The sequence below is a fragment of the Pan troglodytes genome, chromosome 23, assembly GCF_028858775.2.
Source record: "Pan troglodytes isolate AG18354 chromosome 23, NHGRI_mPanTro3-v2.0_pri, whole genome shotgun sequence".
Classification (NCBI taxonomy): Eukaryota; Metazoa; Chordata; class Mammalia; order Primates; family Hominidae; genus Pan; species Pan troglodytes.
The window spans coordinates 44688854-44704290 of record NC_086016.1 but is presented as its reverse complement, the minus strand read 5'-3'; the positions used below and the strand labels follow the sequence as shown (position 1 = coordinate 44704290).

Sequence of the window (15437 nt, the reverse complement as noted above, 5' to 3'; positions counted from 1 at the left end):
ATTTTTTGGATGTTATTGACATTTTCTTTGGGCTGAATATGGTCAGATTTCATGACTGTTCCATCAGCTCAGCTCTTGAAAAGAAAGCACAGTATCTATCACTAGGGTAGAGAGTTTGAAATATTATAGTACCTTACTGATTATCTTATTTGGGTCTTCTGAATTCTTATTTCTGTTCATGCTACTTAATGTTTCTTGAACTGAAAGTGGTAAATTAAAATCTCTTATTAGTGTTTTGATATATTTATCCTAGTATCTGTAATTTTTCTATTCTGAAAATTGCTACAGTATTATTTGATGCATTATTAATTATACCGTTAGCATAATAAATTGCCCTTCTTTGGCTAATTTAGTGAGGTTTGTTGTGATTTTGCATCATTTTATATTAAGATTATTGCCCCAGCATTTTGTTTGCATTTGCTTTTATATCTTTGCTTGTTCTTTTTTTAATTTTTTTTTTTTTTTTGAGATGGAGTCTCACTCCATCACCCAGGCTGGAGTGCAGTGGCGTAATCTTGGCTCACTGCAACCTCTGCCTCCTGGTTTCAAGTAATCCTCCTGTCTCAGCCTCCCAAGTAGCTGGGACTACAGGCACCTGCCACCATGCCCAGCTAATTTTTGTATTTTTAGTGGAGAACGGGTTTCACCTTGTTGGTCAGGCTGGTCTCGAACTCCTGACCTCAGGTGATCCACCCGTCTTGGCCTCCCAAAGTGCTGAGATTACAGGCGTAAGCGACCGCACCCGGCTGTTCTTATATTTTTAACCATTCTAAGTTACTTCGTTTAAGGTATGTCTCTTGAATAGAGAATAGAGATAGGTTATAGGTTATGCTTGAAATCTAATCTAAAAATCTTTTTCTCCTTCAAGATTAGTGGGTGAAACTTTTTTTTTTTTTTTTTTTTTTTTGAGACGGAGTCTCGCTCTGTCACCCAGGCTTGAGTGCAGTGGCGTGATCTCAGCTCACTACAAGCTCTGCCTCCCGGGTTCACACCATTCTCCTGCCTCAGCCTCCCGAGTAACTGGGACTACAGGTGCCCGCCACCACGCCTGGCTAATTTTTTGTATTTTTAGTAGAGACGGGGTTTCACCGTGTTAGCCAGGATGATCTTGATCTCCTGACCTCGTGATCCGCCCGCCTTGGCCTCCCAAAGTGCTGAGATTACAGGCGTGAGCCACTGCACCCGGCCAACTTTTTTTTTTTTTTTTTTTTGAGATGTAGTCTGTGTCACCCAGGCTGGAGTGCAGTGGTGCGATCTTGGCTCATTGCAACCTCCACTTCCCAGGTTCAAGCGATTCTCCTGCCTCAGCCTCCCGAGTAGCTGGGATGACAGGCACACATTACCATGCCTGGCTAATTTTTGTATTTTTAGTAGATACAGGGTTTCACCATATTGGTCAGGCTGTAATTTTTGTATTTTTAATGGAGATGGGGTTTCACCTTGTTGGGCAGGCTGGTCTCCAACTCCAGACCTCAAACGATCTGCCAGCCTCGGCCTATTAAAGTGCTGGGATTACAGGTGTGAGCCACCGCACCTGGCCTGGAATTACTTTTTAAAGTGTTTTTATTTTTAAATTCATGCTGTAATTTTGGATTCGAATTTGTATTTGTCTTGTGCCAGTATTTTCTTCTTTTTCTTTTTCTTTTTCTTTTTTTTTTTTTTTTTGAGACAGAATCTCTGTCGCCCAGGCTGGAGTGCAGTGGTACAATCTCAGCTCACCACAGCCTCTACCTCCTGGGTTCAAATGATTCTCCTGCCTTGGCCTCCCAAGTAGCTGGGACTACAGGCGCGCGCCACCATGCCCAGCTAATTTTTTGTATTTTCAGTAGAGAGAGGGTTTCGCCCTTATTGGCCAGGCTGGTCTCGAACTCCTGACCTCAAGTGATCCACCCACCTCGGCCCCCCAAAGTGCTGAGATTACAGGCATGAGCCATTGCGCCCGGCTGTGGCAATATTTTCATAGTGAATTTTCTTTATATATAAGCGAGTATTTGTGCTCCTCACCCCCATTTCCATTTTGTTTTATGCCTTTAAATTTTTTTCCATATTTGAATTAGTTGAATTTTCCTGGAGTGGCAATTAACAGGAGGTTTTGGTGGAAATTGGGAGAGAAGCCAGGACAGTTCTCTGGGTTTCTCTGGTGAAAGGCTCCCTCCTCTGTTGCCATGGTAATGGGTTGTGCTTTTTAAAGTATGGCCTTTCTCTGCATCCACTCCTCTTTCACCTCCAGAACCTAACCTGTCTGAAGAGGTCACCTGCCTCCAGCCCTGAGTACTCCCAGTTCATTCTGGCCGTAGCTCATGCCTTCTGCCATCTCCCTTTTAGAAGTGGCCTTTTCTGGGGTCTTCCACTCTTGAGCCCCCCCGCCTCCGCCGCCCCCCCCCCTCCGCCGCCCCCCCCCCTCTGCCGCCCCCCCCCCCCCCCATTGCCATGTCTGCTGCCCGCAGGTGCTTTGGGCCACACTCAACTGTGGTTGGGAGTTTGCGGGTTTTCCCTGCCTCTTAGTTTCTCTCGTTTGTCTTTACCCATGTTGCTTTGTATAATTTGGTAGAAGAGGGAAAATTCAGAACTAAGCTGCTGCCTTTATTCCTCCTGGAATGAAGTCCACCTCCCTGAGTTTTCTGTTTGTAACGTCCACCCAGAGAGCAAGACCGCCTGCTTGATTCCTGGCTTCTGAGGCGTTAAACGCCTGGGAGGAAGAATATTTTGTAACCTCTGCTCTGAAAAGAGCCCTTCTGCCCTTCTTACAAACAGCCCTTCAGCCCTTCTTTTTTTTTTTTAATTTATTTTTATTTTTTTTTTATGTTTTGAGTCCAGAGTCTCACTTTGTTGCCCAGGCTGGAGTACAGTAGTGCAACCTCAGCTCACTGCAATCTCCGCCTACCAGGTTTAAGCAATTCTCCTGCCTCAGCCTCCTGAGCAGTTGGGATTACAGGCATGTGCCACCATGCCCAGTTAATTTAATTTTTGTATTTTTTAGTAGAGATGGGGTTTCACCATATTGGGCAGGCTAGTCTTGAACTCCTGACCTCATGATCTGCCCACCTTGGCTTCCCAAAGTGCTGGGATTACAAGCATGAGCCACTGCGCCCGGCCACAAACAGTCCTTCTTATGCCAATTACTTCCTCCTAAAAACTGTCATTCTTACTTCTTGGGTAGAAATATTATATTTATTTGTGCCTTGAAACATTGTGGGGCTAGGGATGGGGAACAGGACACTTGGTCCTCCAAGCAGGGTTTGGAAGCTCTGGGCATTGAGTTTTCACATCAAGGGGGGTCTGAGTTCCAAGCCCAAGGAGCCCACCCCCTCCTTTGATGGACAAAGCAGTGAAGGCCCAGGGAGGGGCAGAGGTGGGTCCAAGGTCACGTTGCCAAATCTTAGCAGGTGCGGAAGCTGTCAGGCAGGGCCTGGATTTGAATTCTGTACTCGGCGCTGTTTCTTGGCTCTGTGGCCTTCCGCCCCAGATCCCTCAGAGTTCTTGGCGCCTCAGGTCTGTGCTAAGGTGTTACTTATCCCATGCAGTTAGCAGCACGTGCCCATGTGTCCGCCAAGGTTAGAGCATTTGGTTAGCCTGCACCCTCCCTTCCCCGCACTGTGCAGAAGGGAATCTGAGGCCCAAAAAGGAAAGTGACCTGTCTAAGGTCACACTGCAAGTCATCTTCCCGATGTCACTGGTGAGTGGGCCAAGGACAGCTTCCTAGTTCTGCACTTTCAGAGTTTTCAAAACACTCCTTATTGCAGGCCAGGTACAGTGGCTCACACCTGTAATCCCAGCACTTTGGGAGGCCGAGGCCAGTAGATCACGAGGTCAGGAGTTCAAGACCAGCCTGGCCAAGATGGTGAAACCCCGTCTCTACTAAAAATACAAAAATTAGCCAGGCGCGGTGGCAGGTGCCTGTAATCCCAGCTACTCGGGAGGCTGAGGCAGGACAATCACTTGAACCTGGGTGGCAGAGGTTGCAGTGAGCTGAGATCGCGCCACTGCACTCCAGTCTTGGCAATAGAGTGAGACTCTGTCTCAAAAACAAACAAACAAACAAACAACAAAAAAAAAGCCCACTACTTATTTATTTAATACATGTGGCTGAGCCCTAGGCTGGGCTAGTCTCTGCCCCCAAGGCATTCACAGCCTGGTGGGGACAACACACACACACACACACACACACACACACACACACACACACACACACACAGTGGGGCAGCATGCTCTCTCTCACACACACACACACACACACACACAGAGCAGGGCAGCATGTGCCAGCCGAGGCTGCAGTGTGGAGAGCAGAGGTGCTGCGGCCAGTGGACCACACTGTGATGTACCCCGGCCCGAGTGCCACTGTGGCCCCTTTACTTTTCTGAAAGTTAAACAGGGGAGCAGGGACTGGGATTGGCTGGAGTAATCCCCGCATCCCTCACTGGGGGTCAGGCTGAGCTAAGACAACCTGCCAACCCCATTATTTGGGCCAGGACCGCCTGACTCCACCAGGTGCGTCCTCGGCAAGTGAAGGAACCCGGTGGGCGTTCCACCTTATCTGCACGAAGGCTCCGGACCCTTTGTCTCCCACTACGTCCCCTCCCCAAAACCACCCAGTTCCAGTGAGTCCAGGTGTCCTCTTCCTGGCAAGGGGGCTCCCGTGCCAGTTGGGGGTAAAGAGTGTGTTTCAGCCGGACACGGCGGCTCACGCCTGTAATCCCAGCACTTTGGGAGGCCGAGGTGGGCGGATCACCCGAGGTCAGGAGTTCCAGAACATCCTGGCCGACATGGCGAAACCCCGTCTCTACTAAAAATACAAAAAAATTAGCCGGACATGGTGGCGCACTCCTGTAGTACTTGGGAGGCTGAGGCAAGAGAATCGCTTGAACCCGGGCGGCGGAAGTTGGCAGTGAGCCGAGATCGCACCACTGCACTCCAGCCTGGGCGACAGAGCAAGACTCCATCTTTGAAAAAAAAAAAAAAAAAGAGTGTGTTCCTCTGGTGGGGGAGCCCCTTTTTCCGGGGGGGGACACAAGTCCTCAATAGTGGCTGCACATCTAGGTGCCTTCAGTCCTGTGAGCCCGGCCCTGGCCCTCTCTGTCTCCTGCCATTGCAGCCCCGCCCCTGATATGATGTTGTGGGGTCAGGGACCAAGAAAGGCATCCCGGTGTCTGCTGAGGGGGATGAGGAGAGAGAAAGGAGAGAGAGAGAAAGAGGGAGAGAGAGACCAACCTGGAGTGGCAGGAGGGAGAGAAAGAGGGGAGGGACAAGGAGCCCCAGGGAGAAAAAGCAGGAAGAAGACACTGATCAGGGGGATGAGACATTCATTGGTCGATTGAGGAGGTCATCAGAAGGTTCCGTCATTGACTTCTGGGCTCTCCTTTCCTCTTGTGTGGACTACGTAGGGTGGGATCCACGTGTCATGACAGTGTCGCGTGGGTCTCTGTCTCCTTCCCTTGGCTCTGCTTGCCTCAGGGCTGCCTTCATTACCAGGCAGCCTCTACCTTGACGGTCCCTGGCTCACACCTAGTGACCCCATGGGAAGCACATACCTCTGCTTGGACCTGACTAGGTTCTGTGTGCCTCAGCCGGACCACTGCGGCCAGGGGAATGTGGTGCTATCATTAGCTGGACCTGAGTCAGTGCTTACAGCAACAGCCAGGGAGCAGGGCCCACAGGCAGGGGTGGCTCCCCACAGGGCAGCAGGTGTTCTCAGGAGGATGAATGGGTGCGGGGTAGGTAAACCTAGATGACCCCTCTGCCTCCACTGCACAACAGCGGTGCATGTGACTTTTCTCCTTTTTCTCCTGCTGCGGCGGGAGCATTCTTTATGGAGCTGCCATGTTAGTGATGTTCAAAGCCACATGTGACCTTAGGGTCATGGGGACTCTGGAGAAGGTAGTGGGAGAAGTTTCCTTTCTACCTCACCCTGGCCAGGGGTCCACCTCGGGCTCCTGTCTGAGTCTGGGATCTAGCTGAGCCCTGACCACACTTAATCCCCACAGCAACCTGTGTCCTGGGTGCTGGTGTTACCCGTGTCCACAGACAGGTTCAGAGAGGTGGCCTGTCTTGTGGGCACGTGGCAGGGCCAGGAAGGAAGCTCAGGTATGTTGGTGCGGGCCGTTGTCCTCCAGGCCTGGCCACATAAAGTCCTGCTCAGGAAGGAAGCCGTGAGGCAACGAGCTGGGAGACCCTGGGGGTGAAGCCCACCTTGGTCCCTGTCTGACCAGGCAAGGGTGGAGGTGGGTGGGGAGGGGACCCGATTTGGCTCCACTAGAGGCAAGTATGACCATGGGACAGGGATGGCAGGCTCTCACCATCCAGTTGGTGACAGCTGTGGGACTGGGAGCATGATAAAGAGCATGCTACGTCCTGGCTGCATGTCCCTGCTTCCTGACCTTAAACACTAGCCTGAGTGGTCCTTCACTTCCAGCCCCATCAGAGACTTCTGCACACAGATACCCACCAGTTCCCCTGCCGGAGGAAAGGCCTATAATGCGATGGCCGTGGCCACATCTGTTGAGGGCCTGTTCCGTGGGCTGGGCCCTGGAGATGCATTGCCTCCCTCCATCCCTCCAAAGTGGAGTTAATCCCATTTTGTGGGCAGAGAGACTGAGGCTCCGAGGAGGAGCATGGCCTGACTGCACTCACATGGCTGGTGACACAGTGGGAGCACCCGTGTGACCCTGGCGCTGGTGTCTTACACCTCAGGGGTCTGGGGTCACAATCACAGGTCAGCAGGGGTGGCCACACCCCAGCCTGGCCACGCACAGGGGCCAGCTCCTTATCTGGAGAGGCTTGGAAGCCACAGCAGTATCCAGTCATGGTCACTGATGCGCCCCCCCTTGGCCACTGCTGGGCCTGTTTCTCCCCACTTCCCACCTTTGAATGAGCTGCTGGCCTCCCACCACCCGACCGTGGCTTTGCTCCTGGAGTTCCAGTTCCTGGGCCCTCTTGTTGAGACCCCAAGAACATGAGAAGAGTGGAAATAGCCTCTGGCTCTCCTGGAGGGTCATTCCTCATCTCATCAGTATCTGTTGAGCTCCTGCTGTCGGCTGAACCTGCGTCAGCACCAGGAACAGAATGAGAGCGAGGAGCCCCTGCCCCTTAGGACTGAGACAACGGAAAACACATACAATCATTTCCAGGGGATGAGGGCTGCGCTGGGCGCGGTGGCCCCATCTGGTCCCACCATTGAGCCCTGGAGCCCCCGTCTCCTGGGTAGATTGCCCCCTACCTCAGGAGCAGCCCATCCCCAGTGACCCACTGCGGGCCAGTGTTGGTGTAGGCCCCTGGGTTAGTCGGGGTTCTCCAAATAAACAGAACCAGTCGATGAGAAGATGAAATAAGACATCCTCTTTCAGCTCAGCAGTGAGGCAGGAGAACGGGGGCGAATTCCTCCGTCCTCAGCCTTTCCTTCTACTCAGGCCCTCGAGGGTTGGGGGCCCACCCACACTGGGGGCCATCTGCTTCCTGAGTCTGCCATTCGAATGGTAATCTCATCCGGAAACACCCCCAGACACACCCAGGCGTAACGTTTAATTGGGGCACCCTGTGTCCTGGTCAAGTTGACACATGAAATTAAGCATCATAGCCCCGACTCTGGTTTGGAACAAACATCTCTGATGGCCACCCGAGCTGCAGAGCTCCTATGGGACTGGCCGAGGCCCCTGTGGCAATGACAGCCTCACAGCTCAACATCTCCCTCTGTGCAGTCCTGCGTCCCTTGCCCTCACAGGGACCCAGAGCCCTCCCCTTGCCCTGCATGGGGCTCTCCAAGTCCTCAGTCAGCTCCCCGGGCCAGGCCCATGACCAAGGGCATTGAAGGAAATGTCGAGTGATGTGACCGAGAGTGACAGGAGGGTCGTGGCCACTCACACCAAGGGGCAAGAAAATTCAGGATGAGTCCACAGTGCAAAGTGAAAGCAAGTTTATTAAGATTGTAAAGGAGCCGGGCGCAGTGTCTCATGCCTGTAATCCCAGCACTTTGGGAGGCCGAGGTGGGCGGATCACTTGAGGTCAGGAGTTCAAGACTAGCTTGGCAAACTTGGTGAAACCGAATCTCTACTAAAAATACAAAAAATCAGCCGGGCATGGTGGCACATGCCTGTAATCCCAGCTACTCAGGAGGCTGAGGCAGGAGAATTGCTTGAAGCCAGTAGGAAGAGGTTTTAGGGAACCGAGATCGGGCCATTACACTCCAGCCTGGGCGACAGAGCAAGACTCATAAAAAAAAAGAAGGTAAAGGAATAAAAGAATGGCTACTCCATAGAGCAGCCCCTAGGGCTGCTGCTTACCCATTTTTATGGTTATTTCTTGATGATATGCTAAACAAGGGGTGGATTATTCATGCCTCCCCTTTTTAGACCACACAAGGTAACTTCCTGATGTTGCGATGGCATTTGTAAACTCACGGTGCTGGTGGGAGTGTAGCAGAGAGGACGACCAGAGGTCACTCTCATGGCCATTTTGGTTTTGGTGGGTTTTGGCCGGCTTCTCTACTGCAACCTGTTTTATCAGCAAGGTCTTTATGACCTGTATTTTGTGCTGAACTCCTATCTCACCCTGTGACTTAGAATGCCTTACCCGTCTGGGAATGCAGCCCAGTAGGTGTCAGCCTCATTTTACTCAGCTCCTATTTAAGATGGTGTTGGTCTGGCTCACACGCCTCTGACACCTTTGCCTCTCGGGGCCTCTGTGTTCCCGTCGGGACATCGGAATCTCCAAGGGCATAACCCTGGTGCTCTGGGAGCCTCTCTGTCAGCACTCAGCCTGGATGGAGGGCTCAGTGCGGACTCTGTTTTGTTGGGTCATGGTTGGCCAGTGCTAGGCTGAGCTGGGCTGGACACAGGGCTGGAGGGGTAGCGCCCTTACTGTAGGGACAGGTGGGGGTGCAATTTGTGTAGGGATGAAAAGCACCAGCTTGGAGGGCCTTTTCTAGGCCCTTGGGCCTAGCCCCTGATGCTGATGCCCCTAGTTGGGGTCTGCAGAGCTGGTGCCAAGAACCTGGCTGGTAGGGGTCTGACCCAGCCTTTGGCCTTCTGTCTCCATTGCCCTGCACCTCTCGATTTTTTTTTTTTTTTTTTGAGATGGAGTCTCACTCTATTGCCAGGCTAGAGTGCAGTGGCACGATCTCAGCTCACTGCAACCTCTGCCTCCCGAGTTCAAGTGATTCTTCTGCCTCAGCCTCCTGAGTAGCTGAGACTACAGGCGTGCACCATCATGCCAGCTAATTTTTGTATTTTTAGTAGAGATGGGGTTTCACCGTGTTGGCCAGGATGGTCTTAATCTCTTGACGTCATGATCCGCCCGCCTCAGCCTCCCAAAGTGCCGGGATTACAGGCGTGAGCCACCGCGCCCAGCCATGCCCTGCACCTCTCCTCTCTCCTCACTTCCTGCCTAAGATGAGTCATGGGGGATCCTGGCGATGGGAGCCATGGAAGGGCTTAGAGCAGGGGAGTGGCCACAGTAACAGACTAACTGGGAGTAGCTCCCTGGTGACAGGGCGGGAAGTAGTGAGCCTGGAGGCAGGGGCAGGCAGCAGGGGTGTGCCAGGCCCAGCTGACAAGGCCCAGGACATAGGCTGCAACTGCGAGGCCCGTCTCGGGGGCCAGGAGCATGCTTTGGGCCTGAGGTCACCCGGATATTGGGCTGCGGCCAACTTGGGCCCATACACAGTTTCTATTCCTGGGTCTTGGGCTCTGACACCAAATATGGCGTGGCCTGAGTCTGGCACCCCCAACTGTGGTCCGACGACATATCCTGCTCCTCCAAGTGGGCCCGGACCCCGCCCACACCATGGAGTCAGATCATGCCAGCACTCGGGGCCCCCAAGTGGGCAGAGGCTCCTGCTGCTGCTACTGGCCCTCCAACTGTCCACCCGTCCGCGTGGTTCACGTGGGGTTAAAAGTACTCAGCACCAAAATAGCCCCTCTCCCTGCAGAAGAAAGACAGGGGCAGGGGGCACCATGTCTTGGTTCACACCACAGCCGTGTCCTTGCTACCCGCATCCCAGGGAGCTCACCCGGCCTCTGCCCCCCACCTTTCGCACTGGCCCACTTGGTCACACAGCGATCTACACACTCATTGGTTCACTCTTACTGGTCACTCACTCGTTCACTCATTCATTCATTTACTGATCATTCATTAATTCACTCATTGGTTAACTCATGGAATCACTGGCTATTTATTGACCACATACTAAGAGCTGGACACCGTTCTACCATTTCAGAGCTGAACAAAACACAAAACATACCTATCCTCATGGGTTTATGTTCTAGACAGACAGACAAAGCAAATAAGTAGGATGTACTGTGTGTTAGAATAAATGCAAGGATGAGGAAACGAGGGGGCTCTGAGGTGATGGGGGGAGTTGGAATTTCAGGGGGCCCAGGGAGGACCTGGTGGGAAGGGGTCTTTTGAGTGGGCATCTGAGAGAAGAACCCTCCAAGCAGAAGAACAGCAGGTGCCAAGGCCCTAGCAGCCATGTGAGGCCTGAGAAACAGGCGGCCAGGTGTGGCTGGGGCACAGGTGGCGGGGAGAGAAGCAGAACATGAGGTCAGGGGGACACATGGGGCCCAGTGGATCAGGGCCTCACGTCATTCAGGGTCTGAGCTGAGAATGACATGGCTGATGTACTTGTAAAGCATCCTGCTGGCTGTTGAGTGAATGGGTCAGAGTGAGCCGTTTTCCCATGTGCCTGCTGCGTGCTGGGAACCTAGCTGGGTGCTGGGGAGAGAAGATGCAGGTGAACCCTAGATGCTTATTCCCATGGCGCTTGCAGAGGTCTGGAGCCACCACTGTCTCCTCCATCTGACCTGCTCATCCTTGGTGCTTAACCATGTGTCACCTCCCCAAGGGAGTCACCATCTTTGTCTGTTTCCTTTTTTCTTTTTTTTTTTTTTCCTTTTTGAAACTGAGTTTTGCTCTTGATGTCCAGGCTGGAGTGCAGTGGTGCAATCTCGGCGCACTGCAACCTCCGCCTCCTGGATTCAAGCAATTCTTCTGCCTCAGCCTCCTGAGTAGCTGGGATTACAGGCATGCGCCACCATGCCTGGCTAATTTTGTATTTTTAGTAGAGACAGGGTTTCTCCATGTTGGTCAGGCTGTTCTTGAATTCCCGACCTCAAGTGATCTGCCCACCTTGGCCTCCCGAAGTGCTGGGATTACAGGCGTGAGCCACCGCGCCTGGCTTTTTTTTTTTTTTTTTTTTTTTTTTTTTTTTTTTTGAGATAGAGTCTGGCTCTGTCACCCATGCTGGAGTGCAGTGGCACAACTTGGCTCACTGCAACCTCCACCTCCCTGGTTCAAGCGATTCTCCTGCCTCAGTCACCTGAGTAGCTGGGATTACAGGTGCACACCACCGCGCCTGGCTAATTTTTGTATTTTTAGTAGAGACGAGGTTTCACCATGTTGGCCAGGCTGGTCTCGAACTCCTGATCTCAAGTGAGCCACCACGCCTGGCCTCTTTGTCTGTTTCTAAATGATGCCCCCACCAGACTGAGAACTCCTTTAGGGAAAGGCTGTGTCTGATTCTCCCCTTCTCCTGGGTACCAGTGCAGGGACTGCCCCTATTCCCTGAGTGTCCCCTGAGAGGTGGAGCGAGTGAATGAATCAGTGAACACATGAGCCCCAGGCCTGACCTGCCTGTGTGGCCAGGGGGACGAGGCCTCTGAGAGCCAGCGACCTGTTTCACTCTCTTCTTGCCATCTTTTGCAGATGGATTTGCAGCCGCTGCAAGTGTGTGGAAGGGCCGTGTTCGTGTTGGCAAAGAAGGTCGGCTGCTGAGCCAGGGCGTGTCTCCCGGAGGCCTGTGGGCTGCCAGGATCCCCACCTCTCTGCAATGGGCTGCCCAGGCTGGTCAGTTACCAGCCAGTGACATCAGCGAGGTTCCCTGCTCTCTACCCTGGGAAGGGCCCAGCCTAAGTTACCAAGCCCCAGGCTCCCAGTACCACCCTCAGCCTATGTGGATTGCCACCCCACCTTCTGCCTGTCCTTGGGAGGGGACCGACTCTCAGCTCCCCTTAGCAATCAGGTTGCACCCAGTCCCTTGACTTTATGCCCAGGTTTCCTGGCACCTAAAGTAGAAACGATGCAACTGCCCCTCGGGCTTGCTGAGGGTCAGAGGGGGTGTGACTTTGTCATGGAGCGTAGAAGTCACTGAGTTGATGGTGATCCCGCTGGCTGTTAACATCGATACAGTTCAGGTCAGCACGCACCAAGTTCCTCCAACACACCAGGTACATCTGCTAGCCACCTCTCCCAGGCAGGGCGGTGCAGTGGTGAGAGCAGGGACCCCAGCCAGGTGGCCTGGGTCCTAACCCCCTGCACTGTCACTGCTGGCTGTGGGACTCTGCACAAGGTACTGTACTTCTGTGCCTCAATTTCCTCATCTGTAGGGTGGGGGTGGTGATTGCCACCCCATAGGGTGGTTATAAGGGGCCACACATGTTCCTATGTGTGAGATGCTGAGAAAGTCACCTGGCATGGACAGGATGGACAGCCAGTATTTATCGAACTATGAATGAATGAATGTTACCCTTTAGTGGGTTCCAGCGTCCTATCCTGTCCGTGGGAAGACTGAGGCTCAGAGAGCTCCGTAACTTGCCCCAGGTCACCCAGCCGGTTCAGGCAGAGTTGGGGTCTCATGCCTCCCAGGTGTTCCCACAGTCTTTTCCCCAGGAGCAGGGTCCAAGCCTGCTGCTCCTCCAACCACCTGCGAGGCACCTGGGCATGTTCCTGGCCACCAGGAAAGAGAGGTCTAACGGCAGTAGTACCAGTCAGCGTCATGTGCCTGGAGCGAGTGCCCTGTGAGTGCACCTGCCGGGCCAGCCCTTAGCAAACCAACACCTGGGCCTGCCGGAGCCCCAGACCTCATGCTGAACATCCTCAGGGCCCCTCAGTGGCCTGTCCTTAGACGAACCCCAGGCCTGGTTTATGGAGCTGAGGCGGGCATGAGCTGGGCCTCAAATCCCAGGCTGCCAATCCTCACAGAGCCCTGTGTGTCACATGGCGAAGCCATCACTTCTGACAGTCCTTACGCAGACCAGACTCTGGCCTGGGCCTGTGATGGTTACACACCATTACACACCATGGGTGGCACTGGCCTGGTCCTTGGGGGAGCTCACAGGTGTGTCGCAGAGAGTGGAAGGGACCCTGCTCAGAACCCAGTCCATGGCCCACTGTGCTCCCATTTCGTAGGTGAGCAGCCAGCAGGCTGGGGTTCAAGCCTTGGCCGCTGTGGGCCCAGGAGCCCATGGGCTTGGAAGCCAGCCTTGGCTCTGGCTGATGTTCACAGGAAGCGTTTTCCTTGTGGATCGGGAATGCCAACGGCCTCCCTGATGGCGGGTGCTCATCTCTTGCAGACCAGCCGGTTCCTGCTGGAAGCTCCTGGTCTGATCTGGGGATACCATGTCCAAGCCCCCCGACCTCCTGCTGCGGCTGCTCCGGGGCGCCCCAAGGCAGCGGGTCTGCACCCTGTTCATCATCGGCTTCAAGTTCACGTTTTTCGTCTCCATCATGATCTACTGGCACGTTGTGGGAGAGCCCAAGGAGAAAGGGCAGCTCTATAACCTGCCAGCAGAGATCCCCTGCCCCACCTTGACACCCCCCACCCCACCCTCCCACGGCCCCACTCCAGGCAACATCTTCTTCCTGGAGACTTCAGACCGGACCAACCCCAACTTCCTGTTCATGTGCTCGGTGGAGTCGGCCGCCAGAACTCACCCCGAATCCCACGTGCTGGTCCTGATGAAAGGGCTTCCGGGTGGCAACGCCTCCCTGCCCCGGCACCTGGGCATCTCACTTCTGAGCTGCTTCCCGAATGTCCAGATGCTCCCGCTGGACCTGCGGGAGCTGTTCCGGGACACACCCCTGGCCGACTGGTACGCGGCCGTGCAGGGGCGCTGGGAGCCCTACCTGCTGCCCGTGCTCTCCGACGCCTCCAGGATCGCACTCATGTGGAAGTTCGGCGGCATCTACCTGGACACGGACTTCATTGTTCTCAAGAACCTGCGGAACCTGACCAACGTGCTGGGCACCCAGTCCCGCTACGTCCTCAACGGCGCGTTCCTGGCCTTCGAGCGCCGGCACGAGTTCATGGCGCTGTGCATGCGGGACTTCGTGGACCACTACAACGGCTGGATCTGGGGTCACCAGGGCCCGCAGCTGCTCACGCGGGTCTTCAAGAAGTGGTGTTCCATCCGCAGCCTGGCCGAGAGCCGCTCCTGCCGCGGCGTCACCACCCTGCCCCCTGAGGCCTTCTACCCCATACCCTGGCAGGACTGGAAGAAGTACTTTGAGGACATCAACCCCGAGGAGCTGCCGCGGCTGCTCAGTGCCACCTATGCTGTCCACGTGTGGAACAAGAAGAGCCAGGGCACGCGGTTCGAGGCCACGTCCAGGGCACTGCTGGCCCAGCTCCATGCCCGCTACTGCCCCACGACGCACGAGGCCATGAAGATGTACTTGTGAGGGGCCCGCCAGGTCACCTCCCCAACCTGCTCCTGTTGGGGCACTGGGCCGCCCTTCCTGGGGAGGCAAGATTGGGGGCCCGGGAGAGGGAGGCCCGAGCTGCCACCGGGCTTAGGCAGGCTGTTGAGGAGCTGTGGGAGCAGGCCCAGTGGGAGGCTGTGGACACCCCCAGGACAGTGTCCTGTCTCGAGGCAGGGCTGACACATGGTGCCATAGCCAGCGGAGGGCGCTCAGTGAGCGCCCCGGGCCTTCTAGACAACAGGCAGGAAGGATGAACCTCAGGGCACCCCCAGGTGGTGCGGAAAGCCAGGCAGTTGGGACAGAGGTGCCCACGAGGGCAGAGGCCGGTGCTAAGGGGATGGGGAAGAAGGGACAAGATTCCCAGAGAGGAGAGGAGGCTGTTGGTAGGAAAGTGGCAGGGCTGGGGGAGACCCAGCCCCAAGGGTCCGGGGCGGAGGATGCTTTGCTCTTTTCTGGTTTTGGTTCCTCTTTCGCGGGGGGTTGGGGGGGGGTCAACAGGGACTGAGTGGGGCAGAGGCCCAGAAGTGCCAGCCTGGGGAGCCGTTTAGGGGCAGCCCCTTCTGCCCACCCCATCCTTCCTCCTCTCCAGAGATGCCAGGGGGGCGTGTATGCTCTGCCCCTTCCCTCAGACGGGGGCTGGGTGGGGAGGCTCTTTAGGCTCAGGAGAAGCATTTTAAAGAAACCCCCACCCTGCCGCCCGCATTATAAACACAGGCGAATAATCAATAGAATAAAAGTGACCGACTGTCACTTCGGGCCTTGTGATTGGTGAAGTGTGTTCAGGCTCACAGCCTCCTCCGCTCCATTCTTCTGACGGGGAATCCACTGGGTGGACTGGTGGTGACTTTGCCAAGGTCTCACAACCTGCCCAGCACGGAAGGGCTCGGGACCTGGCTCATAGCCCCAGTGTCCCTGGTGATGGAGAGCCCCCGCAGTGGGGAATGGGGGGAGCCTGTTTTTCCCTCCTC

At 54.8% G+C, this 15437-nt stretch overlaps 1 protein-coding gene across 7 annotated transcripts in view; it reads left to right on the top strand.

The window, feature by feature from the left end:
* Positions 1-15219, top strand: part of A4GALT (alpha 1,4-galactosyltransferase) — a 29126-nt gene extending 13907 nt beyond the window's left edge. For 2 of the 7 annotated variants that reach the window (XM_009438458.4, XM_016938814.3), the window contains exons 2-3: positions 11695-11835; positions 13341-15219. In XM_009438458.4, coding sequence (XP_009436733.2) covers positions 13387-14448 — 1062 coding nt within the window. In that variant the 5' untranslated portion in view covers positions 11695-11835; positions 13341-13386 and the 3' untranslated portion in view covers positions 14449-15219. 7 annotated transcript variants of the gene reach the window in all.
* The last annotated feature ends 218 nt before the right edge of the window (positions 15220-15437 follow it).